The sequence below is a fragment of the Priapulus caudatus genome, unplaced genomic scaffold (genome assembly GCF_000485595.1).
Source record: "Priapulus caudatus unplaced genomic scaffold, Priapulus_caudatus-5.0.1 Scaffold186, whole genome shotgun sequence".
NCBI classification, from domain to species: Eukaryota; Metazoa; Priapulida; class Priapulimorpha; order Priapulimorphida; family Priapulidae; genus Priapulus; species Priapulus caudatus.
Window position 1 is genome coordinate 153,984 of NW_014577247.1, and position 15,905 is coordinate 169,888.

Sequence of the window (15,905 nt, forward strand, 5' to 3'; positions counted from 1 at the left end):
GTCGCCCCCGCACAGGTTGGATGCGACGCGGAGACGGTCGCTTATGCACGGGTCGACGGCGGCGCGGCATCCTCCGCGGGCCGGCCGCAGGCGAGGAAGCTCAATCAGACTCCGCCGAAGTCGAAGCAAGGGAAGACGAAGCCAGCGCTGTCGGACAAAGTGACAATGTCGTCGCTGCTCTCCCGCAGCATCGACGAATGCGCCGAGGACGATCCCATGGTGTCTCCCCCTGGCGGCAGCGCACCCGAGCCAAACTTCGACTGGCCCGACGACGACTTCGGCCTGGAGATGGTGGACCGAGACGGACTCGTGACGGAAGCTGCTGAAGCCGCTGACGCGATGGTCGAGACGGCAGAGGCGTCGCCGCGGCAACCAAGGCCCGACATCGGTCGGTCTGCGTGGCGTCAGTCGATGTGGAAGTTGGCAGTTGTCGTCGCTGTGCTCATTGCATTTTACTTGCTCCCCCTGGCGGGACAGATCAAGGGAGCGGTCATCGGTGCTGTCGTGGCGTTGGTCATCCATCGATTGTTCACCCACATCTTCGCTCCCTCCCAGCCAAAAAAGCCCATACCTGTCGCACCGCTGAAGGAGCTCCCTCCGATGCTGAAACCTGAAGTCCTGTTCTTGAACGTGAAGCAAGGCGTGGGAGAAATTTACAAGGTGAGTTGGTCGTATCGGCACTATGTATAGATAAGTAGTGTGTGCTTTGGTCTGTAGAATCATGCATGCATAACTGTTATAATGCAATGTCTGTTAATCTTTAAGCTATCATTTAATTACTAGAAAGCTCTTTACATATATTTTAGCAGTTCTGCTAATTTGATGTCTGTTAATCTTTAAGCTATCATTTAATTACTAGAAAGCTCTTTACCTATATTTTAGCAGTTCTGCAAATTTGATGTAATATTTTGTTGTTGGTGAATGTAACAGCACTTGCATACCTGCATCCCAGTTTATTTTCACTCCTACTTTCCCCTTTGCTAATAACTAATGCTTCTATAGATCTTTGTTTGCTGCTGTAAACTACTGAAACAATTTTTGTTTTGTGTAACCATAATTCAGTCTGTGGTGATACATGTAAGTAGATGTGTGTTTAGACACGTGTATGCATCACTATATATATAAAGGTTTATTTTTCCAACCTTTCCGTCATTGAAACTATAATTTCCATTGTCATTAACACCGCCACCATCATTGTCAACATTGCTGTCATCACTCTCATTATCGTCACCATCTACGTCGTCATCCTTATGGATGGCATTATATACTGCTTCCAGTGATTGCGCATTGCTTGCTAGTTGGGTTCTCTGCTGAAATGAGTGAAGAATTGAACTACACTAAGTAGATACTTGTGACAAATTGCAGCTAAATTGTTGGCTGTAACTTGTATCTAAATTATTGAATTGTGGCAGTGTCCTGCTAGGCCTGGTCCCAAGACCGGGTGTCCATAAACGACGCGGCAGCATTAGTTGCCCGAGAGCTGGCCATTCACCACGATAGAAATGCCACGGGTCAAGCAGACAAGTGCATTCTGCAGGTGCCGAGGGTCGGCTGTATAGTGGTGCAGTTTCATAGCCGGCACGCTGAGGTCTGACTGCTGTTTCATTGATCGTGGTGTCAAGCACGTGCCAGCTAATTGTGCTTGCCTTCCTATCCAATCATCGACAACCCGTGGCCCTTTTTCGATGGCTGGTGCGTTCTGGAAGGTATTAAAAATTTTATTCGGCTATATGTGATTACAATGAAGGCAGCTGTGACCGTTCTCTGGTCCTTGAAACCAGAGCAGATCAATTGTTCATACAGTTCACTGTACACACATCCGCCTGGAAATTCATAGAAGGTTTAGTATTAATAAAATATGAGCTGCACTGTCTGAATAAATTTGTTGCAAACATGTTATATAAAAGGGTTGCTGCAACTAACAAAATTTTTGAGATCATCAGTCTAAATTCATAACTGCTTCTTCAGGAGAGAGCTTGCAAACAAACAACTCCAGATGACATGATGCATTTTACTTTGCCCATCCTCCCTAAACCAGCTTAAGCTCAATATATATGCCTGTAGAGTGTAGAGCAGTGTGTAGCTCTAATGCTTGCACCACATTCTTAAAACCAAATGGCGGAGACTTTGAACACCTTTTGCAAACTCCATTGCGTCTTTCCCTTTATGTTAGCTTAGCCTTTGCCCCACACACGTCAATATGCCGCTCATAAAATTGCTGCAAACTCTGCAATCTGCCTGCATGGGGTGATTAGCAAGTAGACTTGGTCAACTGGTAATTTGATAGGTGAGAACTCCCTTTAGTAATAAAGTGCTGCAAAATCAACACTTTGGTGTGCGTATGCACATACAGACTCAGCATTAGTAACCCAGCAACGATATTCGAGCTGGCTTCGTGATCTTGCTCAGGCAGATGGTAAATTACACACACAAAATAGTGACTGAGCCAGAGTACAGTATACCCATATATGCCAAAAACTACGTACCAATGTTAGCAATTGCTTTGCAACATTCAAAAACTGGAACGTGCTATAAGGTATTCCAATTTGCAATTATATCAGAGAGAAAGAGAGAGCTCTAGGTGGTAAAAGAGGCGTGTGTGTGTGTATGCGTGCGTGCGTGTGGCAAAAGAATCGCTAACTCTGCACCCTATTAATTTTGCTCGTACGTCAACCCCGTGTTTAACTGTGTGCGTGCTTTGTGCATCCTTCTTGCAGGGCTGGATGAACGAGCTACTGTGTGACTACAGCATTGACGGCCACCACATCAACCAGACGTTCTCTGTCTACGTGCGACTGGAGGGCTACAACCTGCGACTGTCGCGCCCGAAGACGAACATCCCTCATCGCATGATGTTCGATGAACAGCGGCACGATCCGATATTCGTTCATCAGCGGCACTTCGATCTCACCGGCAGTAAGGTGCGGGGCTCGAATTTTGCAGTGGCACGTGCCGTCTCGGTCTCCCTGTTCTTACGTGTCGTGGTGCATCCGATAATTAAACGATGTCGATGCCGTGGCTGCCCTATACCTTGTGTGCTAGCGCTGTGGTGCCCCTCCAATAAATTCTGCATTGCAATTTGCATATATATGTTTTCCTCTTCCAACGTGAGTTCTGTTGTTGCTTCTCTTTTAAAAGTAATGTTTGCCCTGGTGTCAGTCTAATTTACCATGGCGCCCCACATTTTTTTTACTAAACCCAAGGCAATACTTTTCTTGCCCTAAAAACATAGAGATTGGACCCCTGAAGTGCGTGGCGCAACAGCTGGCGAGGTGGCATCGGTCGCATTGATTGCGGCGTCCGTGAGGTCATCGTCACCGCGCTGCACCCTGTCTTCGTGCTAACAGCCAGTAAATTAGCCGGCTAATTAATTGCATCACTTGTCACCTGTTAAATTTGCGCGCATCCTAACGAGTACTGCTGCGTTCGAGATATTGCACCCATACTGCCTCCGCTGCCTTGCTGCTCTTCCCTTCAGTGTCAGCCCAGTAATTGTCACTTGTGGACGCGGCATTAATCAATGAGCTGTTGGGGATTAGTAGTTGGTGAAATCAGCAGATCCTTCTCCCCCCTCCCCCCCGAGCCGAGCTGGCGATGCCTTCGTGTCCGTGATCCATGGCTTGATGTATTGATCGAGGTTCTAACTAGATCGCGAGTGTGAATTGAGGGCCTTCTATTGAGGGTGATCAAAAGCACGGTTAAACACTGTATTTGTTTTCCGTCGCTAGGTGTTTTTGCTTCCTCCCGGACTAGTGTCAAAACGTCTGTGGAGCAAGAAATACCCAATTTGCATTGCGCTAGCGAGGACAGGTAGCAAGAGAACTGTTAAACCGCCTATTGAAACCAACCTGGAAGAAGAACCTGAGCAATGTGCGTAAATGCCAGTGAAGATATAATTCATGGTCATCAATCTATGTTTAAAAAATGTTGCTTAATTGCCTTGTTTTTCTAAACGTTTACATCTACATGTCTGTGTTACATATGCAGCAAATCGTTATTGATATTTGCAGCAAATCGTTATTGATATTTGCAGCAAAATGTGTGCATAGCAAATATAATGGTTCGGTTTTGTAATATAGCCTCATGTCGCTGTAAAAAAGAAATTATTTTAGGGATGATCTCATAAAGCTGTAGAATTGATTTATTGAAGGCCTCTGTTGATCTTGCTTTTAAATTATGCATGATCACTCAGCTGCAAAGAAGCGGTATCGTTTCCACGCACGTGGTGGTGTTAAGTTGACGCTAAGCGAAATCGCTGATTTGATTTATGTAATTACAACGGCATGTCCTCGTGAAGAGGCTACATAAAATTAATTGAATTTGTGAGCATAAAGCCCTACAACCACCGTTTGCTGGCATGTGCATTACAAAATTAATTTAGTCAAGAAGAAGTTGAGTAAGTTGTATGCGAAATTTAATTCCCTTGCGTTCGTGCGTGTACATTCAGACTTACACTAAAGGTCACCTCTATGAAGGACAATTTAGGCATTTCCCTGGAGTGACGACCATTTTATACAAGTTTATACTACTGCATGTATATATATGTATATATATATATATATATATATATATATATATATATATATATATATTGCCGATGTGATGATGTAACAAATCTTCTTGTCACATTTGCTTATCAGCTCTGGGAGGTGAGGTGCCCAGGAGAGAGGAGTGTTCAGAGAGCATCCTCTATCTCTTTGCGCGAACCTGTCGTGAGAAGGAGGAGTGGTTTCGCAGATTCCAGATGACGATATTGTATGCAGATCTTGCTGCGTTGAGCAGCAAGGAGAGGCCAGTGTCTCGCACACCTTCCCTGTCATCCATCAGGTGAGATTTCTGCCCTGTACAACCACAATTGTCTTGCCAGTACACCTTGATCATGAGAGAAGATCAGAAATACATAGCAGTCGTATATACAAATTTAGTTTCGTCTAAAGCAAGCAGATTTGATCATTTATGGACAATTGAGGCATCCTCCTGGAGCAAACCATTGACAGGTAGCTCTAGCCATTTACTGGTGCGATAGCAGCATTTTAAAATTACTGCTTTGTAACCAAAAGCTGCAGAATCGACAACTTGGCATGCACACGTGGGAAACACACACACACTGGTTTAGATTGGCTGACCTAGTAACAGAACCCAAGGAGAGTTGTTATCTCACTCATGCTGATGGGCAAATTATAGTGGAACAACTGTTTAGCCACTTAACGAATGTTGTCGCCCCCCTCCCACATCAGTTCCTCTAGCTCAATGAAGGACGTCGCATCAGAGAGAAAGGAGCAGCAGCAGCAGCCACATGGGAGCTCAGACGTGGAGAAGCCATCTGAAATTGAGATGTCGTCAGTTGCACAGCGGATGGGCCACAGAAAGACGGCGAGCGACGGGGATGTGTCGCCCCTCTCCTCCCCTACGCACGAGCACGAGACGACGGCCGGGTCGTGGTTTGCCGAGGCGGAAAACCTGCTAGGTATGTATCGATCAACAGCCAGTTAGGGTATTTCTAATGTGGGAAACATGATAGGTAAATATTGGACAACAGCTGGAGAGGGTTTTTCTGAAGTGGAAAATTTGCTGGTTAATTATCGAGCAATGCCTGGGGAGCATTTTTCTGAAGTGGGAAATTGACTTTGGGTAATATCGGACTACGGCTGCGAAGTGCTTTTTGCAAATTGGAAAACTGTAAATACGGTACGCGTCTTTGCCGAAGCGAAAAATGTGGCAGGCGAATATTATAGGAAGATGCCTTACATTGTCACATCACTTTATCGTGGTGTGGCACCGAGACAAATGTACTGTAAACATCTCGATGTGTGTGGATCCCGCTAGATGGCACAGGTAGCAAGCCTGGTGAGGAAGTACCCGTGGAGCTATTGCACAGGCGATCGGAATCCGAGCCGAACTTTGCCAGCTTCGACGAGGAGAAATCGCCGCCTTCAGTCGCACGGCAGGAATTGGAAAAGGTACGCACGAACGTACTCGTAACGTGATGTTGGATTAGCGGCACTAATGCAGTTTGCAATACGGAACGTGCTCGGTGAGTTTTCTCTAGGCGTGGTGCATGTCTTCACGATTTCCCGTGATGAATAATCTCTTAAGGTCATTCACTCCTACAGTCTCTGATGCGGTGCTGTCTAACACTGCACTGTATACGTGCTGTGTGCGCTCGACAGTTGAAGAATGTAGATTTGAAAAGCAGCAACGTTATTTGACCATGGTTGTGTGCACATTTCAAGGGTGAGCTGTCAGAGACGGCCAGCTATCCACGGCTGGCAGACGCCAGTGAAGGTGGCACTCAGGGGCATAACGAGCGACGGGTCAAGAGCAGCCAGGTGGCGCCACAGTCGCCCGTGCGTAGCCGCGTGAGCGCCAACACTGCGCAGCAGCTTCAGTTCAACAACTACATGGCCAGACTGATCCCAAGTATGATTGCATGTATAGTAGGCTTGAAACGGTGGTCGCGAGAAAATGTAATGATCTATGTGCTTATACATACCAAAATTTTCTTAACTGCATCAATCAATCAGTGAGTGAGTGAGTGTGTGAGTGAGTGTGTGGCGATGAGTGGATGGGTTTGGGTGTGGAATTGGGTGAATTGCGTGAATTGTTGGCTGAGTGGGTGGGTGAGAGTGTGTGCTATAATCAGTATAATGGAATATATATGCACAGCATATGCACCATGCTGACATATGTATTGCTACTGGTGCTGAGTTACCAGCTTGTAAAATAGTAAGTACCTTTAGTAAAATAAACTGCTTATTGACCACCTAGCTTGCTGATGATGTAGGAAACTATAAAAAGTAATGCGAAGCTCTTCTCTTATCTACAAACTGTGCATATGTACTTTTTTCTGCACGTTGAAATGGTTTTCGCGGAAAATTCTGCAACTGTCCGTGAATTTTATTACGACCTTTCTGTTACTGTCCCTAATCTTTGTCAATTTTCTGTAAAATGTCTGTAATGCTCATTTTTTTATTGAAGTAACGTGGCCGACCCTGAATGCGATGACTGTACTAGAGTTTTTGTCGTTGTCGCTGACAGGTGACAAGCAGGCGGCGACTAACGCTGACTGCCAGGACTCGGTCGCATGGCTGAATGCGCTGCTGGGGAGACTCTTTTGGGACTTCCTCCGAGAGAATCTCTGGGCAGAGAAGGTTGCCGAGAAGATACAGAAGAAACTGAGCATGATAAAGGTATCTGTGGTGATGAGATGAATTTGGCTGGCCTGTCGTGTTTCTGTGGTGCTAACTCCATAGCTTTTTTTTAGCTCATCTGACAAAGTCAGATGTAGCTTGTAGAATCGCATGAATGTCCGTGCGTTCGTGCGTCAACAGTTGGGCACAAATCTTAACCGCTCGACGTACGCTCACGATATTTGGGACGTCGGGGGGGATTGTGAAAAGGACTCAGGATGACAAATTTAGGGGTCAATGGTCAAAGGTCAAGATGTGTAAACGGAGGGGGAATATTTCCCTCTCAACTTAAGGTATAAGAGGAAATACGAAATTGCGGCACAAATCTTAACGGCTCGACCTATGCTCTTAATATTCGGTGCCTAGTGTGATGGGCAGGAAACCCATCACCAGTGCGAAATTGGAGGTCACAGGTCAAAGGGCAGTGGAGGAAAGGTCAGATATCAGACATTTTCTGAGGACATGACCTAATGGACAGAGTGGAAAACTTTTTTGTTTCAGCGCTGACCTACCATTTTTATCACTTTATTGAAAGGACCATGAAATATGCTTTCTACTGACGTGCGAAGAGTACCGTATATGATCGCGTAATAACCGCGGGCGCCTATAAGCCGCACCTCAATTTGAATCGGGTAAGCAAGTATTGCGCCTAGTATATTTCCCCTCACGGTATGGCGCACTTATAAACCACAGAGCAAATACAGGGTTGAAATCTGAGGCAAAATTTGCGGTTATTATGCGAGTATATACGGTAAGTGTCTGATTACCTTTTGACTCTCAAGAGGAGAGTTAAAGGGATAGTTTACTCTAGGTTCTAGGGTTATTTTCAGTTAATTTAGGTTAAAATTACGCTACATAAAAAGTTTCATGGTTCAATCACCATTAGAAATGTTATTAAAAAATGTTTTAAAACTAACGACTACAGTTTGATTACAACGACGGTGGCGCCACTCAAAGCGCATGATCTGATAAGTTGCGCAAAACCACTTTTCAGCCAAGGGCTACAGACCGAGAGTACGTGTTTCTTATTTATTAATTTAAAAGCAAAAGGATTGTACTATCTTATAAACGACATATAGTTTCAGTTATTATGGATAAATTTGTCCTTAAATGAACATCGTTCAGTTAAAAAGCATTTAGGTATGAATATAATTGCACCTTTGTGATTAGCCCTCGGTCTGTAACGTGCAAACAAAATTGGCAAATACGCAACTTTTTCAGGGTGGCAGCACGGTCGGGGGTGTCATAGCGCCGTTCAAATTTCGTAGCGTTGATGTGTAATTAATTATAACAATCAAATTAGGTATCTGGTAACAAATATGTGTGGGTATAGACGATTTGTTATACAGTAAATACAGTTATATGCAGTAAAATCCTAAAGTCTACTATCCCTTTAAACATGGATTCCTGAACTGCCTCAATGATATCACAGTGTTGTCATATTCATGGCACATCCATAATCTAGAAACCCATGCAATAAGCCTGGATAGCCGAATGCGTACAGCACTATTTTTTCCAATTAATGCAAATATTTACATGATTTATTTACAACAATTTAATAACAACAAATTTTTTTTTTAAATAGGGTTAGGGTTAGGGTCACAATGCACCATAAAACAGGGAGTTTCAGGCACGCAATTTGTAACAACCAATGGGATTTGGGAGGTATGCAGAATGCAGAAGGTTGCTGAAATGATGTGTACGCAACTACGTATCTGCATATCTGCGCCTAACACAGGTGTCACTACGCACGACTTAAATGTTACGTTTATAACCGTAGCAACAGACCTCAGATGAGCCCAGACGCTCTGCGGCTCTTGTTATTTTGTGTGTTACTTGCTAAAGTTGGAGACTGTGAACACAATCTGCAAATGGTGGAACTAGTAGGAAATTGCATGGTTTAATCTGAATTGTAACATTACTGTCAAGATCAAATTGTCTGGATAAACATTGTGTACCAGTTAAGCTTTGTATAAATCTGAATCCTGTTTCTGTGAATTCCTGATGGAATCAGTTATTAAGATTTGATATTTCACACTACCAGGTGCCGTATTTCATAGACGAGTTGACCCTTACCGACATTGAGCTGGGTGTATCACTGCCTGTGATGCGCAGGTATGTGTGCCATTACCAGCCTCTGCGTGATTATATACATATAATTGTGCTTCAGTGATGTGTTGTAATTAGCCTGTATTCGGAAAATGAAGCGGACATGTTTATTGTTATTGGATATTATAGAGAGAAGACCAGTACTGATTGGTAATTAAATATTTTTTTCACAGACACATCGAAGAAAGGGATGAGTTATGTTGATATAACATGCATTGTATGGTTCTATATAGTCGAATGCCTTCTTGTTTCCAGGGCGTCGTTGCCATGGGTGGACGATAGAGGGCTCTGGGTTGACCTTGAGGTCGCCTACAGTGGTTCATTCAAGATGACGCTTTCGACCAAGGTCAACCTGATGAAACTGAAGAAGGATCCTGAGATGGCTGGTTCTGACAGCGATGAGACAGACAAAGCTCGACGCGACCTGTATGTAGTCTGCTGGTTCATATAGTGCATGGTCTCCATTGCTGACACTCTGCTATACAGCCCTATAAATCTATAACCTGGTCACGTTAGGTGGTGTATTGTTTTGTTTATCTTAAGTTAAGATGTCAACAGACTCATAGGTTTACTTGCTGAATAATTTGACTTGCTCATGTGTAGGTGTTTGGATGTGTTTATGAGTGTCTGGGTGTATGTATGAATATAACAGATGTGCAGGTAAGATTTTAGACAAAGCTGCTATTCTAAATATATGTAATATGGAGAGTTAATTTTCAGACATGCGTTTTACACCAAAATGAAACGGTAATACTTTTATTTTGGTTAAAATGCTGCTATATGGACTTGAAGATTGCACAATAAAACAAAGCGGTAAAACTGCATGTTATATCTGATAAGATTTGTCATATTATTGCTATTACAAGAAAATTGAAGATAGATATAATTCATATGCATGAAACACTCGACTTTACATAAATATGTAAACAGGTGCTGTTGATATATAATATATAAATACATCAAACAATATATATAATACATAGATCCTATATCTTAAATTAAACAATACTGCTGTTGCAGGTAATTATCTATTGTTTTTTGTGCTGTTAATTTAGTTTTTCCATTTTTAGTTCACCTTGACATCGTCAAGATGAGCTATTAATTGCCATGTCGTACGTCCGTCCGTCCGTTCGTCCGTCAACATTTGTTTACGGTCAACGATAACTTGAGAATCGTTTGACCCACATGTTTCAAATTGCATACAGTTGTTACTCCTATGGGAGAGATGTAAACGTCCTATTTTGGAGCATGCCAGTTAACCTACTTTTGAGCCACGCCCACTTTTTGGCAAAAATGGAAATGGCCATCTAGATTCATTCGATTTTGTTAAATTTACCTACCTATACCTACCTACCTACCTAATCATACCTAAGTGTAATATTGTGTTTTAGATTCTTCGTTACAGTAATTTGACTGGAAAATTTTATTGCTTTTATTTGCGCGATAATCGAAAACCAAAATGGCGATCATTTAGGCGTAGCGCCATCTCTCGCCCAGATTTCAGACTCAGATCTGAAACATTTATTTTCGCATCAAAAATTACGCATATATATAATAATTATCAATAGTATATAATGGGAGATATGCTATATAATGGTATATATGGTACTATATGGTGAGCTATAGTGTCATTGACACTTTCATTTGTTTGAAGGATAGTAGATGTATATCTAAAGTTAATTTCGTAAACGTATAGATGGTGTACACAGGTGTATTTATATACATTTTGCGATGTTTTCCGTAGGTCTGCAGTCACCGATAGCGATGTTGAAGATAGTGCGGAGTCATCGAGTGACGAGGAGAGCCAAGCCCCCGAGGATGCTGTTGTAAAGAACCTTGATGAGAAGTACGTCTCACTTCTTGTGATTCTTACAGTTTTTGGAGTCGACCTGTACGTCCCTCTGTCCTGATTGACAGACAGTTCTATCCAATCAGCATTGCTATAGGCTCATTATAAAAACACTCTTTAGTAGAGAAGTGCTGCACAGTTGACAATTTAGCGTGTGCTTCTGAAAAACATCTTAAAAGTGTCTGGCTTGACTAACTTCGCAGCAATATCAAAGGGAGTGTAGCTATCTCTTTCAGATATATAGGTCAACTTGTGAAATGCAGTGAAGTCTAGGAGTCCGAACATCATGTGTGTGTCGTGTGCGAATTAGCGGCCGGATGACTGATGTAGCGAGCTCACACAGCGCGGACACCCGTCGCGTCTGCTACACGTTGTCGTCAGGCGTCTGCTGTTCTTGTGTTTCAGCTCCCAGAACCCAATCATCATCGGCGGCGCGTCAGTGCAGAAGAAGTTTCTGCGCATGGTCGACAAGATCACGGCGAGCCGCTACTTCCAGCAGGCGACCGAGTACAAGTACATCAAGAAGGCGATGGAGAACGTGTCGAAGGTGCCGCTGCTGCTCACCGTCGAGGTGCACAGCCTCACAGGCACGATGGCCCTCAACGTTCCTCCTCCGCCCACCGACCGGCTGTGGTGAGTCTCAGCGACCGTACGTGCACGCGGGTGTACGCTCGCACATGCATGCACGCATAAACGCATGCACACACTCACGCGTTGCGAGTTCTTGTTTGTATGTGGGAAATTTTGCGTGCACTACAGCACTGTTCGTTTTAGCCCCCTGTCACACACAGGTTGTGGGCTCGTATTCACTCATGCATACCTAGATGTGTGGTTGTACTGGATGTTATAAATAAATTGGCTGTTTGGACAGGATGGGATTCCGAAACAATCCACTTATCTCCATTTCTGCACGTCCCAAGCTCGGAGCCCGGCTAGTGAATATTGAGTACGTCACTGACTGGATAGAGAAAAAACTAGTCTTGGAACTGCAGGTAACCATTTTCGTCACTTAAATATAGTTTTATTAATTAATCATTGAATAATTTCAGTACAATAATCTATTATAATTTGTTAGTTTTTGCAACATTTATTTTTTCCACTCAAAATTTTGTACTGAAAACAAAACTAGAAAAGCTTTGCCAGTGTTGTAAATCCAATCGCTAAAGAAAGTTTTCCTTCTATTACTAAAACTCCCCACCACACAGCTAGCTAGCCATCCACAAGATAACGTAAAGTCTACTTTATTTCTTTATAGAGGGTATTAGTGATGCCCAACATGGATGATCTAGAAATACCAATCATGCAAGGCAACGTGAACGTGCCGAGGCGGCCAGATCTGTGACCTTCAACTTTGACCCCCAGTAGAGCTGTGTGAGCCTTGTACGTGGGTATTCTGCTAGACCGTTTCGATCGCAGCTGCTATTCGCTTGCAGGTTGCGAGCGTGTGCACTACACGATTACTCATGTGATTTGCTATCATGAGCAGGTGCTATGGTATGGCCACAGATGCTACGTAGTAGCTAAAAATAATTAATAATTTGCACGGGTGGTGACTGTCGCGGTAGAAGTCGGAAGCGTGAGAGGAGTTCTCGATACATTTGAGTATGTGCCACTGATGATAGAACCAAATCTGGGATGATTAACGTTTGTAAGCATTTGCTGTAGCTTCAATTTGTTTTGGTACATTCCACCCAGATGCTAAAGAATAATTACTTTTGTCATGTAATTGTTGAATGGCTGAATGGCCAGTGCGAGTCTGCTTTGCTTAACGAAATCTTATTGGTTTTGAAAGTGTTCCCCCCCTATGCTTGCTGTTTTGAATGGTTGTGGCAAGGGGTGAAGCTCAGTAAAACAGGTTACCAAGATTGTCATTAATGTGCAGTTCTATTTTTTAGTTCTTCCCATGTTTCGGTGCTATATTTTGTTTTATATTTTTAGCTCATCTGACATAGTCAGATGCAGCTTGTAGAATCGCATGAGCGTGCGTCCGTGCGTCCGTCCACAGTTGGGCACAAATCTTAACTGCTTGACGTACGGTCACGATATTCGGGACGTCGGGGTGGGGGTGGGGTGGGGGTAAGATCGTCAAAACGAGTTGAGATGTCGAAGCTGGGGGGTCAAAGGTCAAAGGTCAAGAGGTGTAAAAGAAGGGGGAACATTCCCTCCTTAACTTAAGGTATAGGGAGGGAATGCAGAATTGCGGCACAAATCTAAACGGCTCGACCTAGGCTCGTGATCGCGCGCTGTTAGCGTCATGGTAGGAAAGGCCATCACTGTGCCGAATTGGAGGTTACAGGTCAAAGGTGAATGGGGCATAGGGCAGATTTTAGACATTTTCTGGGACATGGTCTGGCGGAGAGCGATTGAAACACTTTTTTGTTTCAGCGGTGACTAGCATTTTTATGGCTTTATTGAAAGTACTACATGAAATGTTACTTCTGCTGACATGCGAAGAGTAAGTGTCGGAACCTTTTGACCTCAAGAGGATGGTTAAACATGGATTTGTTGACTGTTAACAAAGGACTGAACTGCGTTTGCTATTGTGGATGTGAGGCTACAGTTGCACAGTTCAATTGCAAAGGCAAATGTTTTGTTGAACAAGGTTTACGCTCCTTAAATCATATTTTTTTTATTTCTAAAGCAGTCTGTATTAGCACTCTGAGTAGCACCTTGTATTAGCACACTGTAATGAACCCTGAATGCTCGCGTGGGTAGGCAAAAAACGGTGGGGGCAGCCCATTACGCATTGCATGGGGATGTACTTGGCACTATTCTAATCATTAATTATTGCCTGGCAACCTGCAATGCAGATGTGTTAACTCACAGTGAGCGAATTCTCGCCTGCCTGAATATACTTGGATTTCAGCAACTCAATGGGGTGTGGTTATCACGCCAGAAGGGTGATGACATCTTTGATTATTGATGACACTTGCACGCGCCATCTTGCTGCAACTGCTTTTGCTATTAGGCCCCTCCACCCGCCCCCCTCCCCACTCTCCCCCACCACCACCACTACGCTCGCGCTCGCGGCATATTCATGATAACATGTTAATATAGCGAAGTCATTAAAGTGTACACAGCTGTATCTTTATTACTGTACTACCGTATAGCAAAGCCGGTATTATGTATCCTAGATATATGCTCTGAGCGCGAACGCGATGATGGGAGGTGCTCTTCATTCGTTTGCCAGTGAGTTTAGCATCAGAACACCTGCCGTCAGGGTGAGCGCTGTCGCTCTGCGGCACTTGTTTAGTCTCGCTGTGTTTCGGCATCCGTGCTCCGCGAACGCTGAATCCTTGCGTACGAGAAAAATAGCGTATAATTTTGTATTAGTTGTCGTGGCCAATGTACTGTTCCATTTAGAGCTTCATCTAACCTTTGTCTCACATGGATCCATGATTCTTTATACATATATAAGGAGGGAAGGATATGTGGTCTCACATACAAGGAGGTAACTGGATGCGAGAATATTTTTGTTGGGTGGGTATATACTCTCGTCCAGCGCAAATGCGAACACTATTTTTAGAGTGTAGTTGGAATGTGTCTGCCCATTCGTGTCGTAATTCCAGCTTTTGTAATGAATGATGTGATTGTAGAGCTTGTCTATGTTTGGTAAAGCGCTTAGTCAGTTATTGTATAACTAACTGATTTGTCTCATGCGTGTGTAGGAAAGAGCAGTACGGTACTAAAACAGCTATTTTATATATTATTGAAAATTAAAACAAGTGCAAGTGATGTAATCCGGCAGCTGACAGAAGGAGCATATAATAAACAAACCGGGAACAACTGTGAATCATTATTTAAATGTAGGACTAAATAAGTTAATATGAGCCTATGTCATGTGAAAGAAGATGATTATTGTTCATATAGTGAAGTGTTTACGCAGTGTGCCAATGTGATGTCATTGTTCATACTTAGCTGTGTTTTTATAGTGATTTTGGTTTCCAATCACTCACTGGCTGCACCGTCTGAAACAACAGTTCTCCCTTCCCACCTCAGGCGAATGCCTCTTGCGGTTTTTGCACAATGTATAAGAAACGTGCAGACAAAATTCAAGACTGGTGTTGCATTATCTAGAAAATTCATTTTACGTTTTAGTGCAGTTTCTATTCCGGCGTCTACGGTCTAGTCAATAAGATTATTAAGAAACCAAATTGGAAGCGATCTGTGATTTGTTGTTGCGTATATATTCGCTATTTGTTTCCCCGTTTCCCTGAGTCTATGAACAGCATTATTTGCTGGTGAAATCGGCCGGACACACTTGGGCCGGACACACTAAGCGATTAAATCGGGCGATTAAATTGGACGACTAAATTGCCGGTGAAATCGCCTAATGTGTCCACTCAATCGCCGCCGATTTAGTCACCCGATTTAATCGCATAGATAAAAACGTTTTGATATTATCGGGCGATTTAGTCGCCCGATTTAGTTGCCCGATTTAATCGCCTAGTGTGTCCGGGGCCGGCGATAAAATCGCCCGATTGTACAATTCATCAGCCAATCAGAGTTGTTCAATGATACTGACGTAATAGCGATGTTTCATGTTTAGTATGTCATGTCATGTAATAGCGATGCACGCACGCACGCACACACTTGTACGTGCACACGCTCGCACACACGCACGCACGCACGTGTACGTGCACACGCACGCACGCACGCACGAACGCACGCACGTGTACGTACACACGCACGCACGCACGTGTACGTGCACACGCACGCACGCACGCATGCACAATCACGCACGCACGTGTACGTGC

General features: G+C 43.8%; 1 protein-coding gene across 1 annotated transcript; it reads left to right on the forward strand.

Moving 5' to 3' along the window:
• Positions 1 to 104: 104 nt before the first annotated feature.
• LOC106806927 (testis-expressed sequence 2 protein-like) lies at positions 105 to 13,106 on the forward strand. The gene is made up of 14 exons (XM_014809100.1): positions 105 to 660; positions 2,718 to 2,921; positions 3,729 to 3,870; positions 4,641 to 4,827; positions 5,238 to 5,467; positions 5,827 to 5,960; positions 6,234 to 6,420; positions 7,039 to 7,190; positions 9,235 to 9,305; positions 9,555 to 9,725; positions 11,044 to 11,145; positions 11,554 to 11,781; positions 12,020 to 12,140; positions 12,404 to 13,106. Exons 1-14 carry the CDS (start codon positions 166 to 168, stop codon positions 12,488 to 12,490), a joined length of 2,511 nt encoding a protein of 836 aa, XP_014664586.1. The 5' UTR covers positions 105 to 165; the 3' UTR covers positions 12,491 to 13,106.
• The last annotated feature ends 2,799 nt before the right edge of the window (positions 13,107 to 15,905 follow it).